The sequence below is a fragment of the Myodes glareolus genome, chromosome 18 (assembly GCF_982192425.1).
Source record: "Myodes glareolus chromosome 18, mMyoGla1.1, whole genome shotgun sequence".
Classification (NCBI taxonomy): Eukaryota; Metazoa; Chordata; class Mammalia; order Rodentia; family Cricetidae; genus Myodes; species Myodes glareolus.
In genome coordinates, this window is record NC_142043.1 from 17,075,052 (window position 1) to 17,090,749 (window position 15,698).

Consider the following 15,698-nt stretch of genomic DNA (forward strand, 5'->3'; position numbering starts at 1 on the left):
AAGTTTATTCTCATTGTAAAACATTTCTGCAAAACTGGTGTGTTTGGCAGGGCAGCACGATACTGTTGGAACTGTATATATTATTGTTTTGCAATAAGACCAGAGAATGTGGATTTCTTTCATTGAATTTATGTCTAATGTTAGGTTCTAGGGTATCTCAGAGTTGTCCCAGTGCACAGGATGTCTTAAGGTTGCGATTATGCAGGTCATCTAGGGTTCATGGGACTCATCAGTCTATGTGGGCATAGAGGATGTACGATCTGAGCTAAGTCTGAAGGTTGGACATGGTATGCCAGGGTAGGGTCAGAAGTATTTGTCAAGTGGGCTCCATTATTGATTATCGACTGAGGTGTATACTTATTAGTCAACTCTTGGGAAGGCTAGGAACCTTAATGTAAATAAAAGTTAAGTAAGCGGTATCATGAATATTGTAGTACCGTACTGAAATAAGTAAACCCCAAATCACCAATTCAAACAACTGAGAGGGATTAATATGCAAATATTAAGATTTATTTAATTTTTAAAAAGAAACCAGAGTCAATGGAGTCATTTGAAAGAGCAAATTCATGAAGTTACATTTTAAAAGAGTACTTGAAATATCCAACAATTAAAATGCAAATTAAAGTTTAGAATTTGAAACACTAGTTCTGAGGAATGTGAAGAGGAGTAAATACTGAGAAGAAATCAAAGAGAGCTAATGTGCATTTGTTTTTGGAGATAGCTAGGTAGCTAGGAAAGGTGACTGAAAGCTATAGAGGAAGTATATGCTGTTTCTTTACTTCATTGTGCTCTGGGAACCTGATTGTTGTTCTCAAGACAGAGTTTTAGTGACCTTATTCATACAGACAAACTACATATAATCTTGGGTTTGAGTCGACTCCTTAAATTTGTCACAGAATTCAGAGGTCAAGTCCCAAAGGTATTACTGATTTTGTTATTTTGAAATATTTGGTTATAAATTATTTCTGCTAACTGAGACGATATAGAAAAAATAAATCTTTACTGTTTGGAATCATTTGAGTGTACTTATACCTAGAATTTCCTGGTGGACTGTGGCAAAGCTACGCTGAGGAGGTGGTCTTCCTGCACATGGCCCTGGTCTTGTGCACTAGAAAGTTAATGAATTTTGTCTTCACAGTTGCATGAAGCTTTGCAGTAGTCTCTAGGCAGTTCATGGTTACAGGTTAGCGATTCTTTCAAAGATGGACAGTTAGAATACGTATCTTCGTACCAACATCTGTTTGCTGAAATAAAGAATAGAGATATTCATTACTTTGTTATTATTTTCTTCTACCAATAGTGACAAAGTAAAACATGAGTGTGGAGACAGGAATTGAGTAAATGGATGAATTTCCATTAAACTGAAGCTTTGTGAGATGTCTTTTAGTAGAGTTGATATATTTCTTCACTCAAAAAAAGGCTTAAGAAAACTAACTTGAGTGATTCTTCAAGGAGCTGAGTTATTGAGAGTTGAAAAAGATGGCTCAGCAATTAGGAATCTGTTCTTTTTGCAGAGAAACTGATTTTGATTTTCAGCATCTACATGGTGGCTTGTGGCCACCTGTAATTTCAGCTCCAAGGAACCAAGTGCCCTCTTCTATCCTTCATAGTCATGGGGCCCAAATGTAGTATACATAAATATATACACATATATACACACAAATATTTATAAACATGCAATAAAGAGAAATATTTTAAAAAGATACTCATTATTTAAAACGTCAGTAATTATGCAAGTACTTTTTAAACTTAAATACAGCTAATATTTAAACTCAGTATTCTCAGCAAAGCAAGTTTTATTACTATGTTCTAAAGCCACTGTGTCTAGTAACCTCTCTATGTGAAATACTGAAACACTGAGCATTAAATCATTTCATAATGTTCTGCTGTCTATGATTACTCTAGGCATAGATTCTATCTTTCATACTAGAGAAGGTTATCTTATGAAGACAGAGACTTGGAAAAGCAGATGGTGGAGAATTTTGTTCTGAGTATTAGACGTTTATATTCAAACGTCCACCAACGGCGACAAACTGAAGAAAACTCGTTCTAAATTCACTGACATACAATCTTTGTCATGCCTTTGATGCATATCTGTAGCTCATGAGCCTACATTTAGCTCACGTCTCAGAAAATGGGAAATTCATGACAACTAAATTATTCAAAATAACAACTTGTTTATCTTCTGTACTTATGGTATTATTTGTTGAGACAGAGTCTAGAGTGTAGCCCAGGCTAAAATCAAGCCCATACTATTTGTGCCTCTGCTAATTCCACCTCCAGAGAAACACTACTACAGACACATGGCTTGAACTCTTTCCCTCTGTGTGGTGGTTCTCTGCAGGTCCTACAGCCAGCAGGAAAACCAAACAAAACCAAATTAAGAGAAAACAAAAGATGCTTGGAAAAGATGAAAATGAAAGGCAGCCCAATTTTATTGTAACAGGTGCTGGGCTAGGTCTCCTAGAGTCTTGCCCAGATCATTTTACTTTAACCATATTTAAGCACAGCAAAATTTGGGGGGAAAATGTTTTCTGGTAACAATTAACTCACTCCACTCCCAAGTGCACAACAACTTAAGACATGTTTACACTGAGATTCTTTACAAAGTACATCTGGCTTCTTTCATAAGAATGGGTACTATTGACTCAGAGATAGTGCCCAAGATTTAGGGTCTAGGGATGACTGAAGTAAACATAATGCCTTGTGGGTGTCAGGATTGGCCTGGCCCTAGATAACATAGAAGTCAATTAGGGTGTTTTAAAATATAGGTGACATCACTTGTAAGGATGTGCTTTATGGTCTAAGATCAATGCTCAAGATTTACAGATCAGGGGTCTAGGGTAGGGAGAGAGAACGTAAATTCTGAATGATACAGCAGAGCCTCTCTCATCCGGAGCAAAGAATCACCAGGATGTAAAATGGCATCATTCCTGACATTACAGAAAGAGCAGTTATGCACCTCATTCCATTGAAGAGATGAGCTATATGTCTACCTTTCCTGTGTTCTCCAGTGCTTATTTGTGTGAACTGAACAGGATTTTTTTGCCCTCTACACACCTATCCATATATATATATATATATATATATATATATATACACACACATGCATGTCTGTATGTATATATTCATTCATCAGTACTGAACAAGCATTTAACAAAAATGTATTATTATTATACCTACTTCCTCTCTCTGTAACCTATTTTCTTAACATTTGTACTAATAACACAAAAATGATTAGTTCTGAATTTATGCTTCCTTGTTGGATCTTTCATCATGCCTTTCCTAGAGGCTCTTTGGAGGATACACTTGGGAGATGACTACAGAAAGATCAGGAGATTGAAGTCAAACCGGATTACACGGTAATTTCTTGCTGAAATTTGGTTTGTAGTGAGATCCTGTTTCAGAACTAATAGCAGCTTAAACCACAAATACGTAAATTTAAAAAACTACTAAAAGGAAAATATTAATCTTTTCCTTTCTATTTCTGTTTAAAGTCTTTTGATCAGTTGTTTGTTACCGATAGGATAGACCTCATTAAAAGCACAGTCCACAGAGCTGTACATATTTGACTCTTTCTTTTTTAATTTATAATCTTAATATCATTAGTACTTTGAATTTTATCCATACAAATACAGAATAAAGAATTCTGAAATTCATTGGAGAATGCAGAAAAATCCCAGTGAATTGCCACTAGCATCTACCATAATAATTTTGACATTATATTCCATTTTAATAAACACCTTATGTAGTCCAGGTTAACCACGAATTTGATCTATATTCCAACCTGGGTTTGAACTCCTGATTTTTCCTCCTCTCCCCACCAGAATGTTGGGTTTACATTTATTCTTTGAATTTATATCTTTAATACTAAAACTGAGATACCGTGACATTCATTTTGCCCCCTTCCCGTGGGCAAATTAAAAACAAAATGCTAAAGTTTTTAATGAACTAATAATATGTATAGATTTTATGTAGAATCTAAAAGTGCATAGAAAATTGCAAAAATGAATCTAACTGGTGATTAAGTAGAAGGACTCACAGGGCGACTTAGAGCCAGTGAGATAGGTCAAAATAAAGATACTTGCCAGTAAACTATTTGAGGTCAGTCTCTTACACCCATATCATTTAAGGAGAGAAGCAATTTACGTAAGCTGTCCTTTGACTCAACACACAATTACACACACATGCCATGGCATACATGCATGTTCCTATACATATACAGAGAGACATAAGTATACATTCACAAATAAATAAAAATGTAACCCAAAATTCAAATGATGCTCTGGAGAATCTTAGGAATTTTTTGTTTTACGTTTCTTGGTGGGCAAAGAATTGTAGTATCTGTCTTTTTTCTCTGGCCTGACCTGTGTTCTATTACTTCAACTACTTTGATTTGTATTGCTTTGTCTTCTTAAAATGCTAAATATAAGATCTTATTAACCTAGAGGATTAGAAAATTAACTTTATATTTTATTGAATTACATAAATATTTCTATAATTCACAGAAATATTTCTCTAGACTCCAATAGCAATAATACCAATACTGATACAAGTACGCACTGGTTTTGGATGTTTCTTTAGATTACATGAAGTATCACGTTTTTCAATGGCAAAAGTACACACACCATAAACAAAGGAAAATTTGTCATTCAAATAAATGATGTTAAGTACATTTTTGCCTCTTGAACATAATGCCAGGCTACAAAATCTGAAAGCAGACTGTCATTTTATGTTGTTATGTTTGTATATTAATAACACTTACTGCACAGTCCATCGTTACAGTGATTAGGACAACAGGCACATGGTTCTCCCGGTGTGTAAGGGACGTATCGCCTGTTCACATAGTTACCGCTGAAATTGAAAAGTAAAATATAAAATATTTTTAATTTTTTTCTGTATACTCTAATGCTTGCATATATCACACACATACACACACACACACACACACACACACACACACACACATATATATATATATATATATATATATATGTGGGTTGCTACTAAAAGCTTTAGCTATGCCATATAAAAATCTAACATTTTCTAAGAGTATTCAGATAAAGATGTGAAATAAGAGGATAATTAATGCCTTCACTCTTCAACCAGGTTCTATTAACCTGAGCAATTGAAATACAGTAAATAAGAATCTAAAGGTTTAGAAACATTTTAATGTAGAACCATTCTCTTCATTTCCTCATGAACCTGGAAAATTCCTAAGGCAGTGGAGCACAGGATGCTGCTTAGGTATAAAAGATGTTTTCTATAGAGATGGTTAGAAAAATGCTATGATTCCCGATTCCTACAGTCTGGGACAGGTACCCATGATGATGTGGTGAGGTTCAAGAATTGAAGCATAGGAAAGTTTGGGGTTTTCTGAAGGTAGCATGTAGGTATGAGACTTTTGTGTTTATAAAAACTGAGAATGTTAATTAGAAAAACACTTTATAAAACCATCTTAAAAATGCAGTACTCTGATAGTGACCAGGCTGTGCCTTGGGAGGATCATCACTTCACTGATTGGCATATGAAAATAGAGAAGTCAGATTCTCCATTGTGCTAAGGCTGGCAGGGGTGTGCATGTGTTCTCCAATAACTTGCAGCAGAACTTCTCTTCTATAGATTGCTCTATGTGTTTGAGCAATCCTAAAAATGAAAAGTCATAAAGTGTTGTACAAGTTCTGTCACGTGCTTCTCTTCATTATTCATCTGATACTTCTAGGTGCCAGACACCAGGTGCCTCTCATTTGACCAGGTAGCTGGGTAGAGTGCAATGTCTTCTTTCTTTGTATTTTCCTTAATGCCAAAAGAAACATTCTTGAAAATTCTTTAATGACTTACCATTTCAACTGAGATGCCACACCGTCTGTGTCACCCACAGACAGAATAGAAATGAATTGCTTAAAAGGCTTGATTTGAAAAGACCATCAGATGCATGTTATGTAAGTTTCTTGTATTGAGAAGATACAAGTAGACGCAGAGAGATGTCTCGGCAGTTAAGAGAGCACATTCCTCTTTTAGAAAACTTGGGTTTGGTTCCCAGCACCTACTTCAGGTGGCTTACAACTGTCTCTAATGCAGTCCCAGGGCATTTGATGCCCCTGGTCTCCACAGGCATCTGCACCTATGGGCACATACCACACAAGGACATGCAGATGTAATTTTTAAAAAAATGGTTTTTCGAGACAGGGTTTCACTGTAGCTTTGGAGCCTTTCCTGAAACTAGCTCTTGTAGACCAGGCTGGCCTCGAACTCACAGAGATCTGCCTGCTTCTGCTTCCCAAGTGCTGAAATTGAAAGCATGAGCCAACACCACCCAGCTAATTAAGAAAAAAATAAGTTAACATACAGATTATGAACATATATTCGTTTTTTCATGGGAATTTTATAAAGAGCTCAAACATTCATCACAGAAGAGAAGTGAATTTCTGTCTTTAAAATTAAGTTCTACTGAACATGATTTTTAGAATTTTGAGGAGAAAAGAATTAAGATTTTAGCTTTCTTAACTGGTGGAAATATATTAAAGACTTCTTAGAGAGCCTTTGAAGTATAAGATTTAATAAATTCTTACAGGTATAAAGTAGCAACACGGGGCTGGAAAGAAGGTTCAGTGGTTAAGAAATTTTGCTGTTTCTTAGGAGGATCTAAGTTTGATCCCCAACAACCATATCAAGTAGGTCATAATCACCTTTAACTTAAGGTCTATGGGATTCAATGCACTTTTTTGGTTTTTGTGGGGTACTGTGCATATGCATAAACAAAGAAACAAAAATTAAGATTGGAAAAATAACAACTAGGCTAGTCATTATTACGATTTTGCAAAAAGATAACACTCGCGGTAATTTTTTCCCTTGGCAGCTTACATAGCACATCTAACACTATGAGAGCTAGTCTGCAGGAAGAAAACTTCCAGGTGAATTCCAAGCCGAATGCTTCCAACTCCTGTGTCTGAAATTGATGATGTGTTTAGCAACAGACTCTTATTTTCAAGTTCAGGGATGCAACCAAGGGTGACAGCTAAAGGCTATATAGAAAGATCCAGTTTTCTTCAGGGCGGAGACTCTTGATAGGGTATCCAGTTCCAAGTTGTCTACCCTAAACATTTGCACATAAGAGGAACTGTAAATGGACTTGGTGATATTACATGTGCGTGCATGTTTTGATGTGTGTGTGTGTGTGTGTGTGTGTGTGTATACAGATGAAATCATGACTTTTAGAGGAGGTGTGGAGGAGAGGAGAGGAAGATTTGAAGGAGGATAGGGAAGTGTGGAAATGACTGAAATATAGTACTCCTATATGAAATTCTCAAAAAAAGGAACAAATTATTTTTCAGAAAAGGGTTCTCCGTGTTGCCCTGACTGGTCTTGGATTCACAGGGATCAGACTGCCTCTGCCCCCCAAGTGTTGAGACTAAAGGCGTGAAACATTACTGCTGCCCAGCAAATAAATTTTAAAAATTATGACAACTTATATAATCAGGGGTAGGATCAGCTTAATTAGAAGGCTCACATCACTAATCTGCATCATTCACCCATGCTCACCCCTAGTCTAATATTAAAAGTTTGCTTTGTAGCCTCCAAACACAGCACAAACGAAAAATATGAGCTTCATAATCCCTATATTATGTGTTTAGGAAGCAACAGTCTAGGAGGGAAGAGAAATCATTTTGAAAGGAAAGGAAAAGCTCCTGAATGTGGTTCATGAAGCTGATGAGTTGTACATTTCAAAGATTCAGTTAAATAAGTTTCAGCTCTAAAGAATATTTAAGTTTTATTTCCCTCTCATGTGTAAAATACATTTTTAATTTGTTTTGAAACTATGATCATTAAAAAATGTCATATTGAAGTGGATACTTACGGAGGACAATACTGACAAACGTAGTAGTATCTCCATGAGCCGTTAGGGCACTCAGCAACTGCACATCCAAGTTGGTGAGAGGTATTCCAAACTAGCTATACATCCAGAGACGAAGACAAGGCACATATCATAGAGGGAAATAATGTATAAAAACAAATAGAAAATATAAAATTTAAAGCACTGATGCTCTACTTTGTTTCTAGAATCTTTATGGGGATATTTAAATTATTGAATCAATCTACAGATGTTAAAACAGCCTTAACGGGCTGATGCTGGTCAGCTAGTCTTGCAAAATTATAAGGAAGCACCCAGTGGAGTTTACGGAGGCTGACATTAGCTTCAGTTCCTTCTCAGAGAATCTGTTCTTTAACATCTTTGACAGTTTCCAGATAATAAAGATACAGATGGCTGAGCTGAGGCCAGGAAGCTTCATGGCACAATGAAAGGAATCAAAGAATCTACAGACACCAGGAGGACCTTGGTAGGATGTGGAATTTCTCTGACACTGCTTCCAACCATTCAGATTTATGACCATAGACAGCAAGAGGTCAATTCCTGGTCAGACATCACATTGACCATGATGCCGTTGCTGACTCATAAAGGTACATGCACTGAAGTGTTTTCCAAAAACAAGGGTCCTGTGCCTAAGAGGTCCTGACCTTGAGAGATGAACCAGAACTTCCTCCCAGCTTCACAGGAGAGGCTGTCTAGTTTGGTGCTAAGCTGTGGCCATGAGTATCTTCCTTGTGGGTGGCTTGCAAGGCTTGCTGGTCTAAGCCTGGTGGAAGCCTGCTATGCAGTAACAATAAATATTTCCTAGATGTGTATGGTGGGTGCTCCTATGTGGAGTTGCATTCTTGAATTTCCTGGCTCCCTTTTGAAACTGTATTTCAGCTCAAGTCTCTCAGCTGCAGGATCTGATTAGGCCACTAATTTAGAGTTACCCCTGCCTGAACTACATCTGGATATTTTCTCCATCCAGCCCAACAGGATCACCGCATCACCTTCTCTCCTAGGTTTACAGACCTTTTTTGAGAGTGGACAGGATAGAGGCACAATCTTGTAATTCTTGCTTAGAGAGCCACTTTATGTGATAGGAAAGGGACCAGGGTCTGAGCCTGTAGGTCCAACAGGAAGCCACCTGGCAGGGTTTCTGGTAACAAAACTCCAGGATATACATTTCCCCTTTGACCTCGGGAGCCATACAGAGCTGATGTACATCCTTGCCAAAGTCTGTATAAGCGCCTTAGAACACGGGGCATGACCTTTGTTTGGGGGCAGGAGTCAAGAAATGGGGTTAAAAAATCAAGTATGTTCCCTTACAAAGGTTAGATAAGCCATTGAAAGATGGCAGCTCCAATAGCCAATGACTGTCAAGACCAATGTATAACGAACCACACAAGATCTTTCCCAAGTGTATGTGGCTGGCACTCTCCCTATACCCCCAGAAATTGGGAGACTGATAGGAAGATAGGAAGTTCAAATTCAGTCAGAGCTACATAGTGAGACCCTCTCTTAAAAAGAAAATAAAAATTCACTGCACTGAAATTCTGCCCTGAAATCAGTCAAGTCATTAAATTTTTTCCCTTGCCTAGCACTTATAGAAAGTACCTTTGCTTACCTGAGTATAATGTCCAACTACTGAACCCGCTGGGTTTGGCCCTGAACCAAAGATAAAATTACTGGATTCATCATACCAGCTTTGGATGGCCTGAGACCATGATGCTGGGTAACTTGCCATGAAGAGATTTTCACCACATCCTAAGTCTATGGGAAAAAAAAATAGGCCACTCATGAAGGCAGCAATAGAGAAAAAAGGGGAACACACACACACACACATATGAATGGAATCCGTGTTCTTTAAAGACATTGTGTGCAGCTCCTTTTGAATAACATAACAAGCATGATTCAGACCTAATGAACCGTCGGCTGAACAGAAGCAAGAGGTATCAACATGTCTGTGCTGAACACCATAAGCACTAATTAGAAAAGACATATTCTCAATAGCTTCTCTCTTTGATATAATTTATTCACACCTTAAATTCTCCATACATGTGTGTGTATACGCACATGTGTGTGTGCACATATGTGAGTGAGCCTCATGTAAAATAAATGTAAATTTGCAGTCATAGAGAAGACAAAGGCTAGCTCCTTCCATTTCTCTCCTGTACGAGCTAGAGATTTTTATAAAAACATTTTACATATTTAGGATTATTGTTCTATGTGAGCATTTTTTGCAATCATTCTTTCAAAACTACAAGTACAAAGCAAACAAAAACAGAGGGGACTATATTTTTACAGTTTATAGGTCATGTCTTAACTAGAAAATTAAAATTTCTGGGTCATATTTTCTTCAGAGAATGGGAGTAAATGTCTTTAACCCTAAAAAATAGTTTAGTGTTTTTACCAAGCTCTGTAAATAAACATTTACTTTAAACTTTAACTGAATATTGTGGTTTTTAAATAAAATTTTAATCATTGTGTTATTGAATTAAGAATATCTAAGAGGTAAAACCTTGAAAAGAGGTGATTAATTTACTAGGTTCAATTTGGAGAAAAAGGTGATCATTTTTAATGTTTCAAGAAATATTTTATCTCATTACCCACTTATTTATTTTGTCATCATTTTACACTTCCTTATGTGAAGATTATGTTTCATAGTTTATTCTTAATTTAACATAATAATATCTTTCAGGTACTCAGAGTGTACAGATAAGATACTGGGTTAAAATAGGAAAAATGATTTCAGAGGCCAGAGAAAATGACTGAGCATGTAAGAGCATATCTTACTATTTCAGGAGACTTGAACCCAACACCTAGCATCCACAATGGGTAATTTACAACCGTCTGTGAGAGCAACACTGTGACCACCTGTGACCTGTAAGCTTCAGAGGATCTAACACCTTCTTCTGGTCTCTAGAAGCACCCTTACATACATGCACGTGTGCATAAATACACAGAGACACACTTGTACGTCATTTTAAAAAGAGTGAAATAAGAGATTCCAGTTTTAAATTTCCTTTATAAGATCTTAATTAGTAATTATTTTCATCCAGCCTTCTGTTTGAGTCTTCAAAACAGAGAAAGCAATGATCCAGACCTTGTTTCACTTGTGGCCTGGTCGCAAGGTTCAAAGCTGGCATAATGAAAGACAGTTTGTGTAAAATATAAAACATCCAACAAGCACAGAATGGAGCCTTTCAGAGATACTTAACTTTTTTAAAAGACAGAAATACTTAAACATTTTGAAAGGCAGTGTCAGAATAGGCATTTACTTTCTAAGGTTTTTTTTAGCATGATATCATTAAATGGGTTTTCCTGTGTTTATTCTCTATTTATTTATAAGTGATTTTGAGTATACATACTTGGGATAGTCCTGGATTCCTGAGGACTGTGTTGATAAGTGCACTGGTTTGCCCATGCCTGTGCGTTTTTTTGGGCGTCATTGTTCCATTGCTAAAGAGGAAAAGGGAAAAAAAATCCATGTGAAACCTCAGACCTCAAAGTCACATGATCTTTGCAGACAGGCTGATATGAGTGCTTTTATCATTGCAAAAAGGTAGGCATCTTCTGACTTTCATCTTGATCAATATATAATGTAGGATATATCTGAATTTTTATGTTAGCATATATATTACCAACTCTCATTACAACATTTATGAATAAGTTTATCTTTGCATATTTTCCTCCCCTCGTCTTCCTCATCCTGTCCATCCTCTCATTCATGCCCTCCCACCCCTAACCTTCCTTTGATGTCACACATGTTCCATTTAGTTCTCCTTTCTATGTCTTCTAGAGGACATTTGTACCCTCTCTTGATCTTCTTGGTAGTTTCATAATCTATGTCCAAAGTTACTTCTACTTTTATGTGACCCTTTCTGTACCAAATAAATGCAAGTAGTCTGTCTTCCCAAGGTCATCAAAAATACTAAAATATTTAATGGTCTGATGACTTGCTGAAATCAAAACAAGACCCCTTAGAGACTTTGAGTATTTTTGTACTACAAGTAGCACCAGCCATGTGGAAGTGCTAGACTATTTTTACAGCTGTAAGAAGGTGCCTCATAAATCCTAGTTTCATTCTTTTCCCTCACTGAATGAACTGAAGAGACATGTGGACTTTGATTCTTAATCCAGAACAGTAGATTATTTAGATAAAAGGTCATTGGACCTTAAAGGAGAGATGTTCTGTCTTGAGTTTAAGAGAGAGAAGAACATCTACCAAAATAACGTAGTGGATTTTCACTGTAGACCAAAGTCAAAAGACTTGATTTTCAATTCTGTCACCATAATTGTTGTAGCTCCATAATATCAATGAGTTACTGTGATAAAAGAAACTTAGTAAATTCTACTCTGATAATAGCACAGGTAAAGACACAAACTAAGTCCAGTCTCTGCGTGGATGCCCATGCACAGATAAACATGCTCATACACAAAACAATGAATACTTTTGTTTTTGTTAAAAAGAGATGCTAGAATAGAGGCAGACCCTCCTGAAGCACACAGGAGAAGCCAAGTGCTATCTGCAGGCTCCAAACATAGCTCTTCAGATGCAGTGCCCTGTTGTGAACCCTCACCATCTCCAGCAAGTCACAACCAGGTGGAGAAACATGTCGTCTCAGTTCATTGTGTTTGTTTACAATCTCTTCTTGGACTGACTTTTCAGTGGTTGACAAATCCTGAAGGCCGCGATTCTAAAGAGAAATAAAAATAAAGTCATGTTAGTGTCTGTTAAAGTTGCACAAAAAGGTAAATAAGTTGGATAAGATAAATGAAGGTCTTTGTTAAAGGACTCATGAAACTGTTAGCCGTTAAACCTTGATAATTAATGTTAAGAAAATCTATGACATTTTCATAAGAACTATTTTAAACAGAAATTTTGAGACTATCAATGAATCCATCACATGTCAAAGTAAAAATTTTTCTGAAGATAGCTACAAATGTCAATTTTGACTAAGAGAGAGCTGTAATGATAGCCACACACAGTAGAGAAACTTAACTAATTCAGACTCAATTATATTGTAGTAAGAAAGTGTTAAGGAAGAAGACTCATAATAGATTGTAGATCTTAGTAAGCAATAGACATCTGACCAGGAGTTTGGACACTTGGGAGATAATGTGTAGGCCCAGACCTAGTACATGTGTGCACTCAACATTTTATTACAATAAGAGATTTTTACATGTGACAGGTTCTTGTGCTCACGCTCAAGACAGGTTTATCTAATATCCATGTCAATTTGGAGACAATGAGTTCCTGAAAACAGTTGGCTTTTTCTGACTTTGTGCTTCAGTGAACAGAAATAAGCCAGCTAAGTTAACTCAGATGCTAATATTTAAATTTGCATGTTTGTGTCTGTGCGGGACAGAAGGATGTAATGATATTATGTGAGTTGACAAAGATGTAAGAGCCATTTTCTGATAGAAACATACTCCAAAATGTACTGTTTTATAGGGAAGAGCAAGATGTTACAGCATAATTATTGATGGACAGACCCTCACTTGCATATTATCTTCCTGCTGGGAGAAGTTGTTTCTCCTTCCTACAGTACTTACTCCCACAAAACTCTGCAGACATTGCTCCATGGCACTGCAATGCCAGTGTCTGCTACATATCCATCTCTTCTTAATATTTTATGTTCTGCAGACACTAATGAGAGCCTCGTGCCAAGAGATCTCTCACTGCTACTGCTCTGTAAGGCAGAAAGGATGTTCATGTTAAAGTTGTTGCTTGAAAATTCTCATGTTTTATTTTAATGTAAAGTAACAATATCCCCATGTTTATTTATTAAGGGAATGGTATCATTTTCTAGTACATATATTATAATGAAGTGTGCATGTTTGTGTTCAAGTTTGTGCAGACTACAATGCAAGTGGAGGTCTGAAGAGAATACTAGATTCCCTGGAATTGAAGTCAAGGTGGGTGTAAGTAACCTCAGGAGGATGCTGGAAACCAAATGGTCCTCTGCAAGAGTAGTAAATCCTTTTATCCCCCAAGCCACCTCTCCAGCCCTTTCCCCCAAATATTCCATTTTAACCTGAAAACCTACCTAAACTTTTTTTTTTCTCAAGACCAAATATCTAGCTTCTGGAAAAGCCATTATTATTTTCTTCTTGTCATCTGACCTTCTATGGACGATAAAAATTCGACCAGACAATAAGTGTGTCTATATTTTTTAACAGGCAGTGGTATAGATTAAAAATGAAAACATACTAGAAACACTGAAATGTGAGAATAAAATGTTAGGGGGTTTATATTGGTTAGGTGATAGGACCTAATAATTACAACATCAAAAGCCAAAACCTAGAGGAACAATAGTAAGTGACACCTGGAGAGGAATCAGTTCTTCATGGTAGCTCTCAAAGAAGCCTTCATTCATAAAAGAGGACTCTGAATATCTCTGATATTTGGATCTTGTCAATTTATAAAGAAGTACCAGTAGACCAAAGAGAGAGGGAGAGAGAAGGGAAGGAGAATAGACGATTCAAAAGTGCCATAACATGCAATTATTTTTAAGAAAGAAACTGGGAATGCCAACAGCTTGAAAGAACACCTAGATAACAAATAGTTTCAAGATTGCTAATTTGATTATTGTAACAAAAGACATATAGCTTCTATTCGAAAACAGGTTTAACCATTTACTGGCACTCCCTACTCTTGAGGAATTCTAATAGTCTTCAGTGCAGAGGCTGAAGAAGTCTATGAAGGCTGCAGCAATGCCCAGCGCTTCTAATTTTAGTAGCTTTCTAACCAAAAGGAGAGTATATTTGCTGGCACTACACACTCAATATGAAAGATGACTGAACCTAATCTGGGATTACCTAAGCATAAGAACATATTATTAATAATTACTATTTGCCTCACGTACATACTTATTGTTTGCATAGTAGACATACTTAACATCTCTAGTGTCTTAAGTGTGTGTGTGTGTGTGTGTGTGTGTGTGTGTGTTCATTGCGAGGATCAAACCCAGGGACTTGTGCGTTCTAGACAAGTGTTAAGCATCACCACCATCTCAATTCTAGCGAACATTTAAAATTGTAAATGTAGCTATAATTTTCTCAAACAGTATCTATGAAAGTTAGATGCAGAAATGAATAAGATGAAGCCATGCGAATTTGAATATAATATCAGTTGTCTATGAGGACCACATCGATATGGATTAAAGAAAATAATAACAACTCTTGGGACAAAAATTTTAAGAAATAAATCCACAGACATGAAAATTCCAATACAAATATAACCCAAATATCATATGTAATTTTAATTTCTTGAACACATTAAAAAGAAAAAAGTATGTTAAATTAATATTATTATTTATACTTAAAAACTATAACAAAAACACAATTTAAGTGATATTAAATCAAAATATATTATATTTGTTTCCAGCTCTATCTTCGATGTCTACTTTGTGTGATAACTGTATGCCTGTTTCATTCATGTGTACCATGAAGTTAATCTCTGTTTAACATTGACTTGTACTTAGGACTACAAGGTCATTCGACATAGTTTTTAAAAAAAGTGTTAACTGCTCTAAACTATTAATGAGTACTTTGAGACTTACTCCACACTCTGGCCTTTTACAGTTTTGAAGAGTGGTCTGATAACTTCCTACCCTTCATAGTTGCCTATACTGTTCTAAGAGGATTTTAAACCTTACCCGTACCTCATAGTTATCTTGAAGAAGGGATGGGGGCAGCATAGCCGCCATTAACAACAGCAATGGGAAAAATGTCATGTCTGGAAAGCAAAGAAGAGAAAAAGACCCACATTATTATGTTTAGTACATGGGGTTCTGAGTAATACAGAATATATGGAGGAAGTAATGGGCTCCATATCCCA

General features: G+C 36.4%; 1 protein-coding gene across 1 annotated transcript; it reads right to left on the reverse strand.

Annotated features, from left to right (window-relative positions):
• Positions 1-537: 537 nt before the first annotated feature.
• Positions 538-15,567, reverse strand: LOC146890728 (cysteine-rich secretory protein 1-like). The gene is made up of 7 exons (XM_087897881.1): positions 15,517-15,567; positions 12,436-12,552; positions 11,224-11,314; positions 9,480-9,625; positions 7,859-7,953; positions 4,766-4,854; positions 538-1,244 (listed from the first exon to the last, which is right to left on the reverse strand). Exons 1-7 carry the CDS (start codon positions 15,565-15,567, stop codon positions 1,117-1,119), a joined length of 717 nt encoding a protein of 238 aa, XP_087754007.1. The 3' UTR covers positions 538-1,116.
• Positions 15,568-15,698: the final 131 nt, after the last annotated feature.

What these genes read in the sequence shown, in the direction of transcription:
- LOC146890728 (XM_087897881.1), bottom strand. Translation starts at nt 15,567, where the DNA reads ATGGCGGCTATGCTGCCCCCATCCCTTCTTCAAGATAACTATGAGGTA. An exon ending in TAGTTGGACATTATACTCAG is followed by an intron (nt 7,954 to 9,479) that starts GTAAGCAAAGGT and finishes CTGGATGTATAG; the next exon opens with CTAGTTTGGAATACCTCTCA. An exon ending in GTTTGTCAGTATTGTCCTCC is followed by an intron (nt 4,855 to 7,858) that starts GTAAGTATCCAC and finishes TTTCAATTTCAG; the next exon opens with CGGTAACTATGTGAACAGGC.